Source organism: Hippopotamus amphibius, chromosome 2, assembly GCF_030028045.1.
Source record: "Hippopotamus amphibius kiboko isolate mHipAmp2 chromosome 2, mHipAmp2.hap2, whole genome shotgun sequence".
In the NCBI taxonomy this organism is placed as follows: Eukaryota; Metazoa; Chordata; class Mammalia; order Artiodactyla; family Hippopotamidae; genus Hippopotamus; species Hippopotamus amphibius.
In genome coordinates this window covers 54,537,245-54,560,693 of record NC_080187.1, presented here as the reverse complement: position 1 = coordinate 54,560,693, position 23,449 = coordinate 54,537,245, and the positions used below count along the sequence as shown (strand labels likewise).

The 23,449-nt window shown below is 39.8% G+C and overlaps 1 protein-coding gene across 5 annotated transcripts in view; it reads right to left on the bottom strand.

Moving 5' to 3' along the window:
* Window positions 1-23,449, bottom strand: part of INTS9 (integrator complex subunit 9) — a 107,430-nt gene that overhangs the window by 50,595 nt on the left and 33,386 nt on the right. For 2 of the 5 annotated variants that reach the window (XM_057723359.1, XM_057723355.1), the window contains exons 2-6: window positions 22,867-22,994; window positions 14,795-14,855; window positions 11,356-11,418; window positions 7,439-7,578; window positions 5,294-5,380 (exon numbers count right to left, since the gene is read on the bottom strand). In XM_057723359.1, the coding sequence (XP_057579342.1) occupies window positions 5,294-5,380; window positions 7,439-7,578; window positions 11,356-11,418; window positions 14,795-14,855; window positions 22,867-22,994 (479 nt within the window). Of the gene's footprint in view, window positions 1-5,293; window positions 5,381-7,438; window positions 7,579-11,355; window positions 11,419-14,794; window positions 14,856-15,371; window positions 15,677-17,621; window positions 17,641-21,580; window positions 21,622-22,866; window positions 22,995-23,449 lie in introns of those variants that run through there. The other 3 variants (XM_057723356.1, XM_057723358.1, XM_057723357.1) reach the window with 3 other exon arrangements.

Genomic DNA, 23,449 nt, shown 5'->3' with positions numbered 1-23,449 from the left:
ATAGACGAACCATCCTAGTTCTGGAGCTAGGCAGATATTTTAGGATAAAATAATTAAATGGGATTTCTGTTTGTCAGTCAGTATCCTGGGAGTTTAGTTAGCCCGAACCAGTCTTAGAAGGCTAATTAACTCTGAGTAAAATGAAATGATTAAGTTTCTAGAACTGCAAAGCTGAAGAACTGCAGTGCTGTGATGACTCCATAAAAGTACTGCCACTCTCTAAGCACCTGCTTAAGGACATCTTTAAAAACTATAACATGAGCGAACTTAGAGACAGTTTAATTCAATTCTCCTATTTTACAAAAAAGAAGACTGAGTCCCAGAATCTGAATGACACTGCTAACTAGAGGCGACAGTGGGATTAGGAAAACAAATTTCTTTCTACTCTACTACTTTGCTCTCATCATTAAAGGTAGTATTGAAAGATAAAGAAGAAGGCAGACGTGTGCTGGTTACTGAAAGGGGGTCTTATGAGCCACTGCATCATTAAAGGGGGAAAGGATGTTGATGTTTATTGAGCACTTACTATGTGCCTGGCACTATTTTAAGGACTTTACTTGTATTACTCATTTAGTCCTCACGACAACCTTGTGAAGTTGCTAATGTTATTCCTATTTTATAAATGAGGAAACAAAGCCTAGAAGAAATAAACTACTGCAGCTAAGAAGCAGATCTGAAATTCAAACACTAGTCTATTTGATCTCCAAGCCCATAGCTTTAATTTTCTTCCTACTACATAGTTAGCCCTGATAAATTCCTCTATAAATACCCAAGGAGTATCAAAGCAGAGGAACTTCAAGTACAATATGCTTTAAAAAAATTTTTTTATGTCTTTTATAAGGTATAAACCCACATTTTAAGCTCTGAGTACTGAAAACTGCCATAACACTTCAGCCAGGAATCTATCAATGCATAACTCCTTAATGCTTGTCAGAGGATTATGACAATACCTTGTAATGATTTATTCTTAATTATAACTGTAGATTTCTAGTCTTATACAAAAAAATGCTAGCCTTATATAAAAAATACTAGAGGTCGGGTGAGTTTCTTCGGTAGAATACTGTGCTTTAAATTTTCCCATTAAAAATCTAAATTTTGAAGTGCGTATGGGAATGTCAGAGGCTCAAAAATTATGTTGTAAGGGATTCTCCTTTTCATATCCTCCAGAAATCTCTTTTTCAAGAAGTGTAAGCTGCAATGTCAAAATGAGGAAGAAGGATGGCTAACTTCTAAACAAATCTCAGGCAGCAGTATCAACTGAGGCAGGGAGTCAGACAGCTGCCAAAAAGTGAGAGTAATAGTTTTGTTTGGTGTACATATTAATACTAAATCAAACACTAATTCACGCTAACTTCCTGTGATTTAAGGGAATTTGTCAGAAACCAATGAGTCTGAAAGATTTTAGTTCATTGTTTTTTCAGTTGATGGTAACTTAAGCTACTAAGATGTATTAGTTCTCGACACTTAACCGAAAGACTGTATAAAGTTTAAGTCAAAAACTGGAGGTTCAAATCTAACTCACGGAGGTGTTTTGCTTGGATCATATGGAATTTTATTTTAACGTGAGAGCCAACATTTTTAAAAAGTGAAAAAAAAAAAAATCACATTTAAACATGCAGATCTTGAGATTCTTAAAAAAAAAAAAAAAGGCAGTGATGTGCTCACTTTCGCATATGGCCAAAAATCTGCTGAAGCTGTGTGTCAGCTGCCCCTTTAGAGAAGTGTGGTCACCAGTCTACAGTTCCTGGTAGCCCACCTCACTCCTGTACTTACCTATCCCTTCCTCATCCCTGGAGGCATCTGAGTTTTTGACCACTATTTTATAGGAACTGGACAAGAAGAATGCAGGAATTAAAATAAATAAATAAAGACACGGTCCATAACACTTAGTCACCATACTAGACAGCAAAAAACAAAAACAAAAACAAACGAAAAAACCAACCCCAAAAATAGTGCTTCTCAATATCGTATGTCACAATATCTTGAGACACTTGATAACAACTAGCTCATGACAGAGGGAACTTTTTAAAGTCGTGTAAATCCTTCAGCATAAATGTTGTTCAAATGAAGCACTTTTAGTATTCTGGCCCAAGATTAAATTCTAGGTGAATATTTCAAAAGAACTGTCTTGTCTGATGTCAATTACAAAACAGCTCCTCAAGTTTTTCTACCACTTCTAATATTTACGCTAAGTTTCTCTAAGAGAAAAAGAGAACACAGCTTGGTTTGTCTAATACCTTGGCGTATTCTTTACAATAATTAAACTCTTCTTTTTCCCTATCAGTAACTATGGCTCATTTCATACTCAAAAACCAAAACAAAATGTTTGATCAGGATGAGAACTATGGTCAGGATACATGAAGTAATGAACGACTGGTCCAAGTTATCCATGCTTCTCTAACAACTTAGCTCTCAACAGTTTCTGATTTTTGCCCACCAGGTGGCGAGACAGCAAATTCAAGGTTTTATTTCAACTAGCACCTTTTTTAAAAAGGGCGATTCCTAAGCACCTTAGGCAATCATTTTCAGGCCCCCTCCCGGCCCTCTGCTCCTTCACGTTCAATCCACCTTTTTCCCTAATATACAATGGCACTTTTTTTGTGAGCCAGTTATCTTGTATTTTACAAGAATGGAAAGCAAAGAAAACTGCCAAGGACTCTGCCCAAGGTCACAGAAAAAAAGGCAAAATAAGGACTTGGACTTCCTTAAGACCTGGCCCAGGGTTTAGGAGTCAGGAAACAGTGACCTTTGAACATCATTTCTGGTGTGCCAAAATTATTTGTGGCAGAATATTTAAGGGTATAAATTTAAAAAGAGGAAGTTGAGGGAAGCCAAGTGTTCCACAGGGAAAGAAAACAAAGTCCTTAGGTCTCTAAGGAGGGAGATGAAGAGAACTGAGTTGAATGTGGGCCAGTGGGCACATGGGAGAGGGAAAAAAGGAGAAGGAGGTATGCAGCGGGCAGGAGGAAGGGAACTGAGGATAAGAACGCACAATGAGGAGGGGAGGGGACCTGTACCAAGTGAGTGGGCAGGCAGATCAAGGAGGCCATCCATGTGCACAGAGAAGACTCTGACATGTGCACGTCCAGAAAGCATTTCCTAAGGAGAAGCAAGACAGACACCAACCATATCCTCAGTCAAGGAAACACAGACACAAAGAAGATTTATAAAGCAGAGGAGAAAATGTGCACAGTTATGTTACTTCTCCTCCCCTCACGTGAGAGGAGGCTCACACGCCCTAGAGAAGGGGACTGTATGTGGCTGCCCAGCACAGTGGTTAAGGGCGCCGATGCTGGAACCAGACTAGCCCAGCTGCCTGGGTTTGAATCCAAATCCTACCGCCCACTAGTTGGCTGACCTTGAACAAGTTACTTAACTTCTCTGTGCCTGTTTTCTCTTCTGTAAAATGATAATGCTAAAGAACTAAGTGAATTAAACAAAACACTGAGAAGAGTGCCTGGCATATAACAAGTGCTATGTAAGTTAAACAAAATAAATAATACATATGTAGAGGAATGCAAAGAGGAGACTCACATGCTCAAACTCTGAGACAGGTATAGTATAAAAACATACCAGGGACTTCCTGAGTGGTGCAGTGGTTAAGAATCTGCCTGCCAATGCAGGGGACATGGGTTCAATCCCTGCCCCAGGAAGATACCACATGCTGTGGAGCAACTAAGTCTGTGAGCCACAACTATTGAGCCCATGTGCCACAACTACTGAAGCCCGTGCCTAGAGCCCATGCTCCGCAACAAGAGAAGCCACCACAATGAGGAGCCCATGCACCACAATGAAGAGTAGCCCCTGCTTGCCGCAACTAGAGAAAGCCTGTGTGCAACAACGAAGACCCAACATAGCCAATAAATAAATAAATTTATTTATTTATTTATTTATTAAAAAAAACCAAAAACCAAAACACAGCAGGGACTTCCCTGGTGGTCCAGTGGTATAGATGCCCCGCTTGTAATGCAGGGGGTGAGGGTTCAAACTCTGGTTGGGGAACTAAGATCCTGCATGCTGTGCAGTGAGGCCAAAAAAAAAAAAAAAAAAAAAAGCATATTTTCCTAGCTACATATACATATCCCTGTAATATCCTCGCAGAAATAACGTCACAAAACCCAAGACATTCTAAAGTTTAGGTAACTAGATGGCTAACAAATCATGGACCCAGAGGGGAAGAGTACCCAGTGGCAAGGTAGCTGGAAAACAGTGGACTTGGGTAGGAGTGTAAGGAACACACGTTACCAAAGAAGTCACAGGCGAGCTTTTACTCCAGACCCTGGACACCAGGCCTGGGTGGCTGGGGCTGCAGTGCCGGAAGGTGAGGGCAGCAGTTGGCAGGGCTGGACCAATTGCAGTATGTTAAGACTGACTGGTGTTCTCCGCTGCCAATCAAATATCAGAGTGGAAGTGGCATCAAGCTGCCTCCCTGCCTCCTCTATTGCTACTTCACTTCGTCATTCTCATGCTACAGCCTTAGTCTGGGCCTTTGCTCTCTCACCTGGGTTTCCTGCCCCTATCTCTGCACCCCCATCTATCCTCTATGATGTTTCCAGGGTTACTTTCCCTGAACAAATTATGTGATTATGTCATTCTCTGCCTTATCAACCTCCCCAATGGACTCCCCACTCTAAATAATACAAAATTCAAGCTGGACACAGTAGACGCTTCTTTATCTTGCTCCAATGTCCCTGTCTAGTTTCACCTTTCACCTCTTTACTCAACCAATTCTAATCCACCCTGAACTTCTCACTGTTCCCTAATACACTATATCCTATGATGCTGTGTCTGGACCCCACTTTATGACCTTTCCTATCAGGAAAAGTCCTTTCCTTCCTCTGAGACCCACCTTCCTCTGAGACCCACCTTAATTGTCACCTCCTAAGTAATGTCCTCCTCGGTTCCCTAAGCAGAGAAAGTTCTTCATTTTCTGAGTGTCTACAGCATTATGACCAAGCATCTCTTATAATACATGCCACCCAAGACTGTAATTTAACTGTTTAATTGTCTGATTTCCCATTAACCCTCAGTACCTCAAAGAGACAGCCAACTGTTTGACTAATTTTTAAAAACTCCTGGACCTAGTATACTACCTTGCTTATGGCACGGTTGCCTCTCAAAATATGATGGTTGAATCAAACATAAGCCTTCCATAAAATAGGGAGAAGAGAATCTTAGTTCTAACAGTATAGATATTTAATAAAACAAAAATAAGAAAATTAGAAAACAATTGAGAATGTTTTGCAAAGCCTCTAGCTCTACTATCAAGGGGAGGAGACTGCTCGCTACTCACCGCTGAATATCCTTGTTCTTCCACAAGGAGGCCAACTGAGCCTTGGGCACTCGTTCAATGAAGTTCACCAACTCTTCCATGAGGAGCCTGAGTTTAAACAAAGAAAGTGATGAACACTCAAAAAGGAATCAGAAAAACATGGCACCTTAACACCGTTGCCAAGAGAAGTGGGCTGGTCTGTCTGCCCTCCCCAATGTCTTTCACTCTGCTGCATATAAACGTGGGCACCATTTTACATAAAGCTGAACAAAAACCTAGTCTTTGCATTGAATTTCCATGTTAAAATTTCTGAATGTAAATGATTTAATTCACCTTTAAAGTAAGCCTGGAGTGTTTCTTGTCTATAAACCCATGGTTTAACTCTCACTCTTAAGACCTCTGCCTTTAGTTTAGGTAATTAAAAATACAAAAGGAAAGGGAGGGAATACGGGGACATGTGTATAAAAACAGATGATTGAACCTGGTGTATCCCCCAAAAAATAAAAAAATAAAAAAATAAAAAAAAAAATACAAAAGGAGGAAAAGTTAAATGAGCATGAAGTATGTGGTTCTGGTGGCAGCAGAGGTGAGGAATGGATTGTTTTTTTAATAACAATATTAAATGGACATTTTAAACTGGAAAAATCATTTTTCTTGATACATGTTTTAAGAATTAACAAAATTCCACATGGAAGAATACTCTAAGGACTAATCCTAAAACTCTAACTCAAGGATCTGCCAAAGGATAGGCCCTGTAGATCACAAGATGGATTACCACAGAATCACAGCTGAGGGAATCTAAGAGGTGCCTCACTCAATTGGATCAATGATCCAATACTCTGAGGAATACATGGGAACAGGGCACTGATGGGACCCTGCATGGCTAGGGGATGATCAAAAAGTTAGAAATAGACTTTCTACATCTTGAATCCCCTACAGAATCCAGTATAGATGTTCCATATTGACTTAAATACTCTTCAAATAAACATACAGACATGGCAAGCCATACATTTATTAGCATTTAAATGCTGAACTACTTCATTTTCATTTATCTACTTAATACCATCATCTTCTTTCATTTTTTTAAAAAACTGTCTTTCAGCTTGAAGGAACAGTACCAGTTCTAGCATTCTAAGATCTGCGATCCAGGCTCGTTATTGTTCTGGCTGTAGCTTTCAGGGAACAGTCTGGTATGTCCATCCTTAGGCTTTAACTTTTTTAGACTAGAATCTAATGTTTTCAGCTTGTCCTCTCACCAAAACTGTTACATCGCCTTGAGTGTTTTACTTTCCTACAAGGTCTCCTCCTCAGATCCTTTTTTTCTGTACACACTGCAGGTTAATACGGTTTGACACAAAAACAAGGACATATTTTGTGTCATTTCTGGTAATTCCATCTTGTTTGACTTTGGCCAGATTCTAGGACCCAAAGCACTTAGATCCCATATTTTGGGTCTTGATAGTTTTACCTTATACCATACTTGTTTGTTTGCTTCAACACAATTCTTTTTTTCTGGGGTAATTTTCTTCACATAATTTTTTTCCTCGCTAAATGATGCTATGGTTACTTGAAACAACCATCTGTCCCATGGAGGCTGGGGAGGGGCAGGGGAAGAGACAGCACAGCATTCTGAGAGTTAAAGAAGGGCTCTGAGGTTTTTATTCCAGAGTCCTGAGTTTCATTCAGTCAACAATACAGACAACTAATCATCTAACTATCCTGTTTTCTAGAAGCCGTCTCCATTTACAGTCTGCACTAAACCATAAAAGGGGAAATTTTGAAAGCCAAGTAGTACAATTTCTTCCTCTTTTCTTAAATACGCTGCTTCTTCCTCTCCCGAAGCTCTCCACGTTGCATCTCGATGGCATCCTACTGAACGACACCTCCCCTAATTAGTATCATCTGCACAGAGGAGCTGTCTCTGCAAACTCTCTCTTCCCATTTTTCTAAAAAAGACTAACGACCACTACTCACAGCATTATTCTCTAGGCAACTCCAACGAACATTTGTTTTATCTAGAGCGTGGTTTATTCATGCCTATTCTCTGGGTCAGCTGCTCAGGGGGAAATAATGAACCCTCTCGGCACAGCACTCTATTAAACAGTCACCACTGAAGGGAGGAACTCTCCAGCCACTCTCTAATGGCACGAGAAGAAATGCTCTCACCTGCCGATCTGAACGGTGGGCTCTGTGGCATAGACTGTGCCTGTGAACCCGGTGTGCTCGGTGATGTAGGGCAGAGCCATCATGCAGTGATAGTTAGAGATGAGGATCACATCTACCGTAGACAGATCTATTAGCTCGGTCTGAAAAGAAAGGGGAGGGGATGATACATATCTGTGTGAGGCACACAGATCAACAAGATGGGAATGAAAAATGGTGCTGTCAGAATGCAGAGGAGTGGCTCTGGTCCTACAGAATCACAATGCCCTTCCTGCAATGCTTCTTTTCTCTCGTTTTAGGATATCTCCTAATGTTGACATTTCCTGGCAGTGAATATCATGGTGCAGGGGGTCCTGGAGGCAGGACAGGATGGCTACTGATGAGAATGTGGCCCGTCCGCCAGCAGTGCTCTGATTTCACTAAAACAGAGTTCTAAGAGTCAGACGTACGAGGATACATGACAACAGGACAGTTCAGCAGCTGCTGCCTGGCAGGTGGAACCAGGTCACGTGAAGCAGAGAGCACAGTGTCAGCCGTGAGGGAGCAGCACCCAGGAACCAGCTCTTCAAAAGTCAAATGTGGGAGGCAACTTTATTTTTGGGGGATAACTTTTGACCACTAGTGCTGGATACAGAGTCCCTCCCCCTGCCCGCCCCACCCCCGAAAATGTAGTGGCAGAGTCATAAAAGGAGGCTATACTCTTGTATTCTACCCTCACCATAAACCCCAATCTACCCTATACTCCACCATTAAGATCATGTGAAAAGGGAAAAGACAGGTTCGCAGGTGAGGAAAAAATGCTACCCATGTTTAGTAAATTTTATGAAAACTCATTTAGTAGAAGGGAACAGTTTTTCCATAAATTTAAGTCCTAACTGCCTTTTAAGGCTCAGTTCTCTTCTTCCACTAAGCCTTCCTAGGATCTGCCCAGATGAAAGAAACCACTTCTTCCTCAGAACTGCTAAGGCACTTTATGAATATCCCTCTTACGGCAGTTATTATTCTGTACAATGGCACACACCTCAAAGTATCACTTTGTGCCCCCAAAACTGAATGTCTCTGAGCTGAAGAATCTGTGTGACTCATCTCTGTCCCCTCCCAGCTGTGGCAGCCAGTACAGAACAGGCCTCGGTGCACTGCTGTTGGAGGAATGCACTGTTATATGCAGCACCCTCTATGGAGAAAAGTGAGACATGATGGTTCAGAGACATCGTCTCAGTCTCTGCGTTCTCCTTCACGGAACTTACCCAGTGGAAACTGTATGGTGCAGGACGGACAGCATGGGTAACTCAAGGAAGAGTTTTAGGTCAGAGGATGGGTCACAGAGCTACTATGTCCCCCACAGTGTAGAAGTAACAAAGATGTCTGTGCCATCTTTGCAAATGACAGAGACAGTGTGCCACTTTGGCTGTGGGTATTTTCTGGCTGAATGACTTTACGTGTACAGGAAGTTGATTTAATAAAGCCACCAAGGCGTACTCAGCTCCTGAGGACAGCATGGAGGTTAGAGGTCAGAAGCTACTCACCACCAGGGCAATGGCAATCTGTGTGAATAAAATGTCTAAGGACAATAACTTAACTCTGTGTTGTGCACTATACTTCCAAGACAATATCCTCACATAATAAGGGGTCATGGAACATCCTGCTGGTCCTACTCCCCACCACCTCTCTAGAACCATTTTTAAACAAATGAGAAGATTAAGACAGAGTAGCAGAGTGACACGTCCAGAAGAAAACAAGGGAAGAAGAGTTGAAGCAACAGTAAAACCCAAAAGCCTTCCTACCTTCCTTCTACCTATACAGAAACTGAGTAGGAATATTTGAAATTCCTCCTTAATATATAAGATTCAGCTCACAGAGTCTAGAATGGAAAGAAATTTCGTAAGGACAGCTGAGGAAAAAATATATATATATAAATACATATATATATTCTGCCTGTATACATATCAAGAGTGCCTACATAAAAAAATTTTCCTCTGAGAATAAACTTAACATCTAAACTATGTTTATATGTTCACATCTATATGTTTACTTGCATACTTTCACTCAATGAAATCCCATAAAGATTATTTTAATCTTAAACTTCTTGTATACAGACACTTAGGTTCCACAGATCATGAATGGGGTCGAAACAACCATAATTTATTGGTTGTTTACTATACTGTCCTAGACTTTATGCACGGTCTATGGTGTAGACTTTGGGGGAATACAAAGATATTTAAGGTAGATGTACTAGATTATAATTCTGCTATTTTAGTTCTGACTAGCCACAAGTCAGCCAAGATGGGACTGTGCAGTTAATCCCTCTCTCCTGATTCAAGGACTCTCTTGATCATACAATGACCTGGTTTCCCTCAAAACAGTGACTATTACTAATCTGTCATAAACTACACATTATGACACAACTTGAAAAAACCTATATGGCTCTAGAATGCTACATATAACAGCGATGCTTCAGCTCAGCAAAGGAGAACTGTGAAACGGTGAGTGTCTAATTTCAAAGTTTAGTCGTCGATGGAGCAAGGCATTATCCAGAACGTCCCCAGAACACCAAGCCAGGAATCCTCCACTGCTGGCCACAAGCTGAAGGCTGCAGCAGTCAGTGCCACAGGCAGGAAACTGAAAATAAATGTAGCACCTGGGATTAGGAATCTCTGAACCGATGCGGAAGCTGCCCTACCAACTCCTAAATGACAGATGAAAATGACAAAGATTTTATCAGCAGTTCGGGAGAGCTCAGGAGTCTCGCTCACTGTCTGCCTTTACCCTGGTCCTACAACTTTACCTCCAACTTTCTCCCTTATCTGCCAACTTCAATTACCATGTCCCCTCTTTGTTATTCTTCCTCTCTTTTGCTCTGGTATCCTAAAAGGGCACATCATATACTTCAAAGAGAGAGAGAGAAAAAAAAATTAAAGGGTATCAAAGGAAGTTGTAGAAATGGAAAGAGAGAGAGGAAGAAAGGACAAAAATAAGGGACACAGCACTCCCAATTTCTTTTCTCTCCGGTACTGAATTGTGAAAGTATTTTCGACAGGCACTGACATCCCCTGGGCACGTGGAAAGAACAGAATGGTAGCTTCATATTGATTTCCTCGGGAACCCTGCACTGGCTACTGGCTTCCCTATACTTCATCTGTGTGCTGAGGCCACTCTGGGAATTAGGCCTGTCAGTTGAGATTAGTTTCCTTTAAGACTAGTGCAAACTGATCCCTGTTTCCTTTAAAACAATGAAACTGGACTCAAACACTTATAACAAGTCTTACTGTGATAATAATATGTAAGCGACAGAAATCCATGACTCAGTTCAGAATTTGTGAATTTTAAGCAATATTCCATATGTTATTTCAAGTCAGCAAGAATTTTTACAGTTTACTGTACTGGTTGGATAACAGCAATTCCCAATTACCCAAAACTAGAAGAAGTATGGCTAATCTAAGACACAGGTATTACCCAGTCAGCCCTCTGTACCTGCGGATGTGAAACCTGCAGATGTGGAGGGCCGATTCTATTCATTGTACTTCATCATTTTATATAAGGTCCTTGAGCATCCGTGGATTTTGGTATCCATGGGGGCTCCTGAAATGAATACCCTGTAGATACCGAGGGATGACTGTAATTGCAAAACTGAAAGGCTTTAGTTACGTCTTTACCTTGCTCAAAACTATGCCCCAGTGAGAGTGTCAACGGGGATTATAGAAAGAGCTAGAAAAAGGAAGAAGAGAGTGACTTCAGTTATTTACAGACAATACAGAAAGCTCCTAAATGATATTTTAGCTGTAAAACAAAAGTCCATGGAGTAACACATTCATTTCAGTTTGAAAATAGGAAGCTAAGTCCCTTAAAATTATTTCTTGATTTCACTTTGAGAGATGGTAAGATGTGCTTTGTTTCTACAACAAGATTCACTTTAATCTTACCTCTGGTAGGCAGAATTCGGGCACAGAATCCACAAATACATGACCTGAGCACTCCTTTAGCTCCTAAAAGACATGAAAAGAAAACAATTCTAAGAGAGATATCCAATAGATACAGTGCCAAAGAAATTTCATCCCCAAACCCAACTTCCCACGAAGTATCACAGATTGCTGGAGTTGGAGGGAAGCTGGAAGGTTATTTAGGTCAACTATTCCTTGTTTAAGCCCAGGGAGGCTAAATGTTTTATTCAGGATTAAAAACATGCTGGCTGGTGGCTGACTCAGGACTTGAATGCACATTTCTTGATGCCTCTTCGAGGAAGCCACAGGTGGACACATGCTGCTTCCATAACTCATGACCCAAAGCTTTCCAAATAATAGTTATTTGGACCATACCAGTAATATCAGAATGATCTGGAACACTGATGGAAGTAGATTCCTGGGCCCTACCTAAGATCTAAGGGATCAGAAACTCTCAGGATGAGGCCATGGAACCTGTATTTGTGACAAGCATGTCCAGTGATTCGGTTCTGCAATTAGGTTAGGAGTCCAGGGCATAGTCAAATAACTTAGAGTCCCTTTCTCCTCCTACCAAGGTTTGAGGGGCAAGTAAGGAGGGAGATGAAGAATACAGGGTAGGGATTAAACCACCACCACCATCATTCAAAAGAAGGAGGGAGATGAAGAATACAGGGTAGGGATTAAACCACCACCACCATCATTCAAAAGAAGGAGGGAGATGAAGAATACAGGGTAGGGATTAAACCACCACCACCATCATTCAAAAGAAAAAAGCATACTTATAAAGAAAGAGAATGTAGTGCAACTCCCCACTCTGCCTATGACCTACAGTATTTACTACGCCTGTATTACTTCAGATTGTTTCACAAACATACCCTGAGAAAAGGGCGTGTGAAAGCTTATAAGGGAGGTGCTTAAAAAAAAAACAAAAACAAAAAAACAAAACCCAGCAGGAGGAGGGGCAAGCGATAAAGGGAAAAGAAGATGACTGATAATGCAGGTGTTACAGAGCTACATACCACTGTGGGCAACAGGGACTCATTCCCATGGGGAAACTCTGAGAAATGGCATCAAACATACACTTTGGAGTTATTCCACTCAGGGGCAAGGGACCTGGGATATCTATAGTAACTCCTGCACTTGGGGCAGCTTCAGGAAAAAACTGTAGGCAAAGCCATACAGGTATTGGTAGCTGGATTTATGGCATAAGATACTGAAGGGACACGAGTGGACCACAAACAAGGTCTGCTATCACACCCCCAGGAGGCCACCAGAGTTGCTATCTTCCCTTGATGGCACTTTATACTGAAATCTATGTAGGAAATCTTTGCTCCAAAGTTAAAGCTACCTATGACTCTGCAATGAAACCAGTAAAAGATAGAATTTGGTTGACAGTTCATTCTTTCCAGAAAGAGAAAAATACTGTTAAGAGTTTTGTTCCATTACATTTTCATTAGTCACTGAATATAAATTTCTATATACTCATATATATGTATCTATATGTATATATTGGAGTCGGAATGATTTTACTCTCAATCTTTACCTGAAAACAGGGTATTAACTGTATGTTATTTTCCTTTTGAATTTTACAAGTCTCATATCAGAACCTTGATAGAATATTTCCTCCCCTTGCCTTCCACTGTAAACTCTGGTTCCTCTACTTATATGAGTACCATTTAACTAGTAAAACGCTGAGCCAAAAAGAGACTGAAAACCATTCTTAATTACAATGTACCTGCCAGCTAAAAACAAATAAGCAATTATGTTTAATTGAAGAAGACTCCTAACTCCCTTAGGATGAGGTTAAAAATGATAAAAGACAAATCACGGGAAATTTCAAAGCACTGCCTGGCCTTAAATTGGCCCTGTAATCTTCTACCCCATATTGCCATGTACCAGGGTATGTCTACCTCACATGACAGAGCCTCCTCTGAGGCTCTCATTCTTCCTGACCTGGAGCAGCATATTTGCCATTCCACGCACTGGCAATGTCACTGTATTTTATTCACCACTCCCTAATGAAATGCTCCCACATACACATGCAAGTCATTTCGCTCACATTGCACAGGTAATGGGATGCTTCTGAGCCTTTCTCAGGAAACAGTGATTTACAGCCAGTGGAGAGTCAGACTGAAATTTCATCAGGCGCACAGATTCTTGAATGTCACATAATTTTACAGTTAGCTATGAGGGAAATTTGGTTTCAAATCATGTACTTGGCTTGCACTTGAGGTTGAGGTGCAGGTACGGGAATTAATTCTGTAAAAAGAGCACCTCTTTACTTAACAATATCTATTACAAGAAGGAAATGCCTTATTCAGATGAATCATTTTAAGGATCCTTACACTTATTCAGTCTTTCAATTGTGAAACTAGGGAGAGGAAGAATAATTTGGCGGTCTAAGAATGGCACAGATAAGCTTTACAGTGTTTAATCTTCCTTTACCTCTGATTTTTTTCAGGAGAAAATTTGACTAGATTATAATTTTAACATTTTTTGGTACCTCTGGTCTCTCATGTGTATGTGAAATGCCTAAAAACTGATCTGAGGAAGGAATTACTGTGAAGATAATCTAATGTCAAAAATTTAACAGCCTTGAAAAAAAAAGTAATTTGAGTCATTTACTTTAGGCCTAGCTAGTGATTAAAGTCATAATAGGATCCCAAATCCTAGATTCCTAGAACAATGTTCTTTTTTCACAACCTATGAGAGTGTCCATTCCAGGCTACCAGGATCATAGATCATAGTCTGGAAGCCCCTTTGTTCATATTTACCTGAAAACATGTTTCCCTTCCACTCCCCCAAGAACATGATGCCTGCAAGTTAAACACTCGGCTCCTCAGTCTGTTCTCCACATGGCAGCCAAAGTGGTCTGAGCACATGACACTGCCTGCTGCTACCCTGCATGGCCTCTCACCATCAAAAGAATAAGACCCCAATTTTTTACAAATCCCTACCTTATCTGACTCCTGACAGAGTAGTTTAAAACTCACAATATTTGGGGGGTTTGAAAGTTATTTAAAAAAGAAGAAAAAAATTCACTCCTTACAGGTAGAGAGTCAGTGCAGCCTCGAAATGAAATGAGCTGGGTGGAATTCTCTAATAAGCATCACCACTGAAACTCTCATCACAATTCTAAAAATAACAGTTTTCTTTTTGTGGTGATAAAATGTATTTGCACCAGAAGTTCTTAGATTTTACACGTGAGGAAAGTGGATCTGTATCTGAACACTGAGACTCCTTAAAAGGCTCTTAAAAACAGTAATTACCAAGTACCGAAGACTCTACATGGGTCATGGGATTTTTCAGGGAGAAGACACTGGGGAAAAAAAATGAGCCCATCAGTCACATTACTATCGGGTGGCTTGGTATGACAAGATGGCTTTCCATTGGGTGTAGATATGCTTCAGCTAATCATTACCTTGTCCAAGAAAGCATTTCCATCCTTTAGGGACCAGCCAGGAAGATTAGACAGCCTGGGACTGCAAAACAAAAGATTAAATTATCCTAAATAGATTATAATCCTCAGTGATTTCATGGTGACTGTACTGGCTCCATAAAGTGAAAAACAGTTTCAAATCACTGGCAGCAATGCCTACCCAAAATACTATCAAAAAGACGAAAAATAACCATGTGGTATCAAGCTTAAGAATTATGTGGCAATGGAACATTAAAAAGCCAAATAGTTTCACACTAAATTGGGGAAATTAAAAGAATGCTATGCAGAATAATAAAGAGAAAAAAGGAAGATGAAATGCTAGAGCATCATATAGTTTTCTCATCACTGGCCCCAACTTCACCTTGCCTGTGTTTGACAACAAGCCTGAGGGGAAGGCCGAATGGGACCATCATACTGTGGATGACAAAACAGACTCAGAGGGGTCAGGTGTCTGACAAGAACATTTAGCTGCCTACCAGCCAGAATTCACCACAAATAAAAAACTGAATTCTGCTTGAGTACACCTTCTGGAGTCACTGCTTATAAATGAGTTACTCACTTGTTACCTGTGGCTTGAGTTTCTAATTCTGGAAAATGAAGCCAGTTTTCCTAAGTGTTACAAAATGATACCATATCTGAGTAATTTCTAGAAGGTGAGGTTAATTACAGATATATGTTACATTAAAAAAAAAGTCTGAATCAGAAATCATTCACACTGGTAAGCTCAGGATTTAACTGTGTGCTATTAGTTCACCAGAAAAATTACACTGGAGGCTGAAAATGCAAATAACTCAAAAGAAAAAAAATGCTGGACAGAAACTGGCACAACAGTGTAAAGCAATTATACTCCAATAAAGAGCTTAAAAAAAATGCTGGTTAAAAAGAAAAACTTAATGACCAAAGTGACATGTGAAGAACAGCACATCAGAATTACAAGTTAGATGGCAAAAGGAGTTTATTAGCACTTCAACACAAAATTAGTCTGTGAAGTAAAAATTGAAGGCAAAGAAAGCATGGGTGTGGGACTAAAAGACTCCATAATCAGAAACCAAATTAATGCAGTACTTTACCCTCTTGCTAAAATAATTTTATCAAATTCTGACTTCGTAACTAGGTGATAGGTATGAAAATCAAATTGAAACATAAATATGTGAATATTTGTCAGTCTTCTAGGAAAGATTAAAAACCTGAATAAAATATACATGCATCTAATTTTAGAAAAAAAGTGAGAATATGGAGGGTAACATTTAATTTTGACATAATTCCAAGCTCAGAGAAAAGCTGTAAGAATGTAAGTACAATGAAGTCCCACATTTCCTTTGCCTAGATTCTCTGTTTACCTTTACTAATCAAAAAGTGAGAATTTTGGATTTTATTCTTGAGAACGAAAATTACTATTAGGAGAATCAAATTTGGCTGGTGTAAATTATACTTGAAAAAACTTTTTTTTAAACTCTGGCAGTTTTCTCAGAAAAATATTCTATTACCATTAGTTGTTTAATTCCCGTCTCATTTCATGGTCACATATATACCTTCACTTATAGACTTTTTACTTCTTAAAAAATATTACTATCAGATCAGATTAAAAAACTAAGTATTCTATAAAAGAGTAATGACAAGACAGTCTGAATACTATTCTCATTTCATGCACACTAACTCTCTTAAAGAAGGCTGTAAATATCCACTTCCTTTTACAAAGAGAACTGGATCAAAGGACATGCATCCATCCTGTATGTTCCCCATCACACACAAATCAGCCTCCAAATTACAGATGACTGATTCAATGAATTTTGTCCTCAACAAATGATTAGAAATGGTACACTGATTATGAAAAAATAATTAATTTTTTAAAAAGTAAAAATTTCAGGTATTTTGGTTTTAACTCTTGCTGAACATTTTTTATAGTATCAAAGCCCCCTATGAAACATCTGTAGTTATTCTGGATTTGAGAAATTGCTAGTAGATGGGACTGATACTCAAAAGAGAGCATGACCATGTTATAACAACAGTGCCAAAGCTAAAGGGCCACAGAAATGTGTCACCAGATGGCAAATGGATGCTGACTATAGAGACGAAAATATTTCATCACTGGGTTCAATCAGTTAATGACTAAACCATAAAGAGTTAGTAAACCTTAAGCTACCAAAGAGGAAGAGATTTATTACTTTGTTCTCAACGATTACAAAATTTGAGAGCAGGAAACGGGATTTACAAGACAGAGGGAGATTTTCCAAAAAGAGGGACAAGGAACAGCCTCATCATTTGGTGAAGTATTGAAGGAGATTGAGGTATTCATCTTCACTCATTCAGTAACGCATCTTGATTTATGTGTGGAGCACTTGGATGCTGGTGATATGACCAGGAGCAAAACGTGCCCGTCCTCCTGAGGGGTAGGGCAGACAAACACATCAAGTAATCACACAGAGAACAAGCTGTTACGCAGATGAGGCAGCACAGCACAAAGCACCACAAAGTCTCCTAACAAGGGACTGGTCTAGACAGCATCAAGGCTTCCTTGAGGGACTTCCCTGGTAGTCCAGTGGTTACGACTCTGCGCTCCCAATGCAGGGGGCTGGGGTTCGATCCTTGGTCAGCGAACTAGATCCCGCAACTAAGACGTGGCACAGCCAAATAAAATAAATAAATATTAAAAAAAAAAAAAAAAAAGACTTCCTTGTGTCTCTGATGATCAAGCTGAAACCTGGATGGTAGTATAGTCAAGGGGAAACTGGCTCAAGGGGCAGGGTTTGGAGGGAATAGAGAAAGAAGACAGCTACAAGGCCCAGGATCTTCCTCCAATCATTCTCACCAGCCTTTGGGATGGATATCTTTTAAAAAAAAAAAAAAAAAAAGGTTATTCAAATGAAATTTCAAGGAGAGTTCCATATACACCCTCCCCCTCATCCAACTAAAATGCCATCTCTCTGTCCTTCCCATATAAAAACTGGAGTCATAAATGATCTGAGAGGAGCTCCTGCTAAGTGGGCTAGGGAAGATGGGATGGGGGAGGGGCAAAGAGCCTTCCTGGCTGAAGGAACAATCTGTGTGACTGCTCCCAGCCAGGAGATAAGACTTCTTTGAAACTGAAGGGAAACAAAGAGCAAGATACTGGAAGGGTAGGCACAAAGCCTAATGTACCAAGACGGACTTGGTATTTATCCTAAAAGCAATGAAAAAACCACTGAATGGTCTTAAACAGGTGAGACACGAGATTAGATCTGTATTTCTAAAAGGTGACTTTGGAGAAAATTGACATCAAGTGACTTTTGATAACATATACGATCATTTGTATGGTATTCCTACTGAAAATTGTAACCCCAACCTAATTATGAGGAAACGTGAGACAAACCCAAATTGAAAGATGTTATTTAAGATAATTGGCGTATACTCCTAAAAATGGCAAGGTTATAAAGACAAAGAGATTGTGAAACTCTTCCAGATTAGAGATGAAAGATGTGACCAGGGCTTCCCTGGTGACACAGTGGTTAAGAATCTGCCTGCGTTCCAAAAATGGGCAGAAGACCTAAATAGACATTTTTCCAAAGAAGACACGTAGATGGCTAACAAACACATGAAAAGATGCTCAACATCACTAACCATCAGAGAAATGCAAGTCAAAGCCACAATGAGGTATCGCCTCACACCAGTCAGAATGGCCATCATCACAAAATCTAGAAACAATAAATGCTGGAGAGGGTGTGGAGAAAAGGGAACTCTCTTCTTGCACTGTTGGTGGGAATGTAAATTGGTACAGCCACTAAGGAAAACAGTATGGAGGTTCCTTAAAAAACTAAAAATGGAACTACCATATGACCCAGCAATCCCATTCCTGAGCATATACCCAGAGAAAACCATAATCCAAAAGGAAACATGTACCACAATGTTCATTGCAGCACTATTTACAATAACCAGGACATGAAAGCAACCTAAATGCTCATCACCTGATGAATGGATAAAGAAGATGTGGCACATATATATAATGGAATATTACTCAACCATAAAAAGGAATGAAATTGAGTTATTTGTAGTGAAGTGGATGGACCTAGAGTTTGTCATACAGAGTGAAGTAAGCCAGAAAGAGAAAAACAAATATCATATGCTAACTCACATATATGGAATCTAAAAAAAATGGTACTGATGAACCCAGTGGTAGGGCAAGAATAAAGATGCAAATGCAGAAAATGGACTTGAGGACATGGGGTGGGGGGTGAAGGGGAAGCTGGGATGAAGTGAGAGAGCAGCACTGACATATATACAATACCAGATGTAAAACAGATAGCTAGTGGGAAGCTGCTGCATAACATACGGAGATCAACTTGATGACTGGTGATGACTTAGAGGGCTTGGATAGAGAGAGCGGGAAGGAGTCACAGGAGGGAGGAGATATGGGGATATGTGTATTTGCAAATTCACTTCGTTGCACAGCAAAAGCTGGCACAACAGTGTAAAGCAATTATATTCCAATAAAGAGCTTAAAAACAAAAAAAAAGAATCTGCCTGCCAATGCAGGGGACACAGGTTTGAGCCCTGGTCCGGGAAGATCCCACATGCCAAGGAGCAACTAAGCTGGTGCACTACAACCACTGCACTTGTGCTTTACAGCCCGTGAGCCACAATTACTGAGCCCAAGTGCCACAACTACTGAAGTCTGTGGGCCTAGAGCTGTGTTGCTCCACAACAAGAGAAGCCACCGCAGTGAGAGCCCGCAGACCACAACGAAGAGTAGCCCTCGCTTACTGCAACTACAGAAAGCTTGCACATAGCAACGAAGACCCAATACACCCAATAAATAAATAAATAAATAAATAAATAAATAAATAAATTTGTTGGGGGAAAAAGAAAGACGTGACTAAATGCAATGTGTGATCTGGACTGGATCCTAGACCAGTGAGTTATTTTTCCTTTTTGCCATAAAAGGCATTACAGTGAAATACGAACTAGTATAACTTGGGAAATATAAGTAAGGTACACAGCTCAGATACTAGTATAGCACTGATGTAAGTTAACTGATTTCGATTATTGTACTGTGCTTATGTAAGACAATGTCCTTCTTATAAGACAGGTAGTCAAGTATTTAGATGGCAAAGGAGCATCATGTCTGTATCTTTCAAATGGGTCAGAAAAAATGACATGCATACACAATACAAAGAGGAAGTGATAAAGCAAATGTGATAAAATGTTAACAAATGGTAAAAGTAACTGGGAATTGTCTGTAACTACTCTTGCAACTTTTCCGTAAATCTGAAGTAATTTCAAAATAAAAAGTTACACGGAAAGAAGACTCTGGATTCAGACAGGGGCAAGAATAGAACTGAAGACACTGGTTAGGAGGCTTTAGCAGTAATGCCTGTAAAAGAGGATGACTACCACAGCAGCACTTAAAAGAAGTGACTGGTTTCTAGAACTATCTAGAAGATAAAAATGACAAGGCTTAATGTGGAAAGCGAGGAAGGGGGCATCTAAGTGAACCCCCAGTTCTCTGGCTTTTATAACAGGATGCCATTCCCTAAAACAGGGCAGTGTGGTGGGGAAACCAGGTCTGGGAGGGTCTGCTCTCCTCTTCTGGACCAAGTCCAATCACAAACTCAGTTTGGGGTATGCTGAGTTCTGAAGTGCTTTCAAAGGCACATCCAAGGAGAGAAACCGAGTAGGCATTTTGGATTTACGAATGTGGAACAAGGAAGAAAATTATTAACTAAAAATACACATTTGTAAGTTATTGTCTAGATAATTATCGAGGCCCTGAGCATTTACTAAATTCCCTTGGTGGAGCCTCTGTGGTCAAGCACTGAATACTAAAGAATTCTGCTGTGTGATGACCAGTTAGAGGAAAATGAATCTCCAAAGCAGACAGAAGAGGAAGATTCAGAGAAGTAAAGAAAACCAGGACTGCATTATCATGGAGGAGAGTGACGGTGAATGGAGATGAAGATGACAAATGTGTTTCATAGCTAATGACGTGGAAGTCATTTGTGATTTTACTGAGAGATGTTCTGGTGGGTGGTGTGAGCAAAGCAGACTGGGGAGGAGTTAGGAATGCTGAAAGGGAAAGTGGAGCTGAAAGAAGGTTAAAAAGAGTTTCTTTTTTTTTTCTTTACACTTTAAGTTAGAAGTGACAACACAATTAAATGGGAAGGACTGGGTCAAGATGGAAAGATTCAAGATAAAGGAAAGATTACAATAGCGAAATGACGCAGAAGGAGAGAAGGGTTGAAATCCAGAGAAGATAAAGGGATTCATTCATATGACAAATATTTACAGAGCAGCTACCGCATGCCAAGAACTATTTTAGGCACTGGGGATACAGTGGCGAGCAAACAAAATCTCTGCCTTTATGAAATTTATCTTTTAGTAGAGAAGAAAGACAGTATATAAACCAAGTATGTATATATGATGTAATGAGAAGTGCTCTGAAGACAAATAAAGCAGGATGAGGGGATGGAAAGGGACTGGGATATTATTTTAGCCAAGCAGACCTTCAGGGTTTTTGGCCTGAGCAAATGAAGACACTTTTTGGAAGGCAATGCCATGGGCTGCCAAGCATCCCATTGGTATAACCTCCCTCTGAGAGAAAAACAATCACAAGGGGAAGAGAGAGTAGGGTAGATTCTGTATTCACTTGAGAATACAGAATTAGGTAAAGACAGGAATGAACAGGAAAGGGAAAACATGTAGCTAGGACCGTCTGTTCAACTCAGGTTTTGAACACCTAGATGATTCAGGACGCTGCAGAGCACGCAGGCCACCTTTTGGGAACCCTCAGCATACCCTGTATTTTATTTTCTTTAGTAATCATCATATGTATATAGTTGTTTTTGCAACACAAGTATAATTAAATCTTCAACCATGTAATTCTTTCTCCCCGATGGACTACAAATTCCATGAGGAAAGAAAAGTTGTCTTGTTCATGTCCGTATCTCCTGGTCTAGGACACTGCAGATTCTTAACACCAAGTGAATGAACATTCTAATCTTTGGAAGGAAATAGACAATGATATTAGGCTATTTTAGTAAGAAACAAGCAGTTAGTCATTTTTGTCAAGAAATATATATGACCCCTATAGTTCCTGAATCAACTCTAAATAATATATATATTTTTTTCTCTTTTGGATATCTGTGGATGGTGAAAGTATTTCTAAGTGCTAGATGTGATTATAACTGAATTTTATTAGCTATGCATAAAATGTAATCTGGAATTAATTCTGACCTTGTCCCCATCACCTTACTGTATACTTTATCTCAGAAAAAAGTCAATTGTTGATTTTTAATTTTACTTTTCCTAGATGGTTCATGGGGTTATCATCATGAATAATCATCACACATAGTGAAGTCTTCAGCAGTGAATGAGATACGTTAGATGGTTTACTTAGCTTGTTATACTTTTAAGCTCTTAAATCTGCTTTAGATAGCTTTTCTGTCTCCCCTCCTTTATGTGATATCACTTTTCACTACTGGGAGTATATCTGCTTCTAAAAGTTACTTACTCCTTTTATAAATTGGTGTTTCTAAATAACAGCAAGCTGGAAAACCAATCTCCTAGACAAGGTCTTAGTAAGAATAAACAGTGTAGGCCTGGGGTAATCTGTCTGCTTTAAGAAACGGACTTTGGCTTCATATAAGATGCTATGATATCTACAGCTGACTAATATGAAAATAATGCATAGATACCTATCAAAAAGAAATGTCAGGCTCTATGATGTCAAGTCCCTGCAAAGGCAGTTAAATGATTCTAAAATTCAATTCTTAGGGCTCATCAGTTGACCATTTATCAGCTCCTACATGAATTAGCAAGAAAGATGAACTATATATGACCTCACTTGCACTGAGCAGTTGCAGGAACATTTTAGCTCAGAAGTTATAATAAAGAAGTCAATCAATAAATCAATACAACACTTTCCATCAACTCAGCCAAGGGAAATTATTTTGATGAAGAATATTTTTAAGGGAAAAAAGTAAACTTAGGACAAAACACAAGGCACTGGTTATCTTGATGCTACTGGGTACTGTTTTTCAGCAAACCAAAGCTCATTCTGTCTTGGATGCATTAGCACATACCTTTGAACAAGTGGCAAAGGAAGGAAATTGAGGGTGGAAGTCATGTCCAGTCCACAGTCCAACATAATGGTAGTTGATTTGAATTTGAGCACATTGCATGGTAAGGTTGGGTGCCCTGACAGGCAATACTGAAGAAAAAAAAAAAATCACTTTCATCAATAATCAGTTACAGAAAAAGCCTAAAAGCTACAGTGAATTAAATAAAGCTGATCATCTTCTCTCATTAGAACACTTGGGTAAATTCAGTTAACTTTCTATACGGCTTCCTCCCTTCTACAGCGCTGGATACCACTTCCCCTAGCATTCAGCATCCTCAAAAATCTCAGATCATACCCAGTTCTTCACAGGGTACCAATTTACATCTCAGGCAAGCAGAGTTTTGGAGACGCCAACGTTATTCCAAATAGCAGGTTTCCAGGCTGTAGTTTTCTGCTCCACTCTCACACGACACTTCCAAGTTCCCGCCATCCCGTCATACCTAAGTACTGTGTAAAGTCAATTAAATTCTAAGCTGGAACCTCAAACTGTGTTACAGGTTAGGTTTTCTTCTCTGTAAATAAGTCAGGTAACTTTCCTCCAAGAG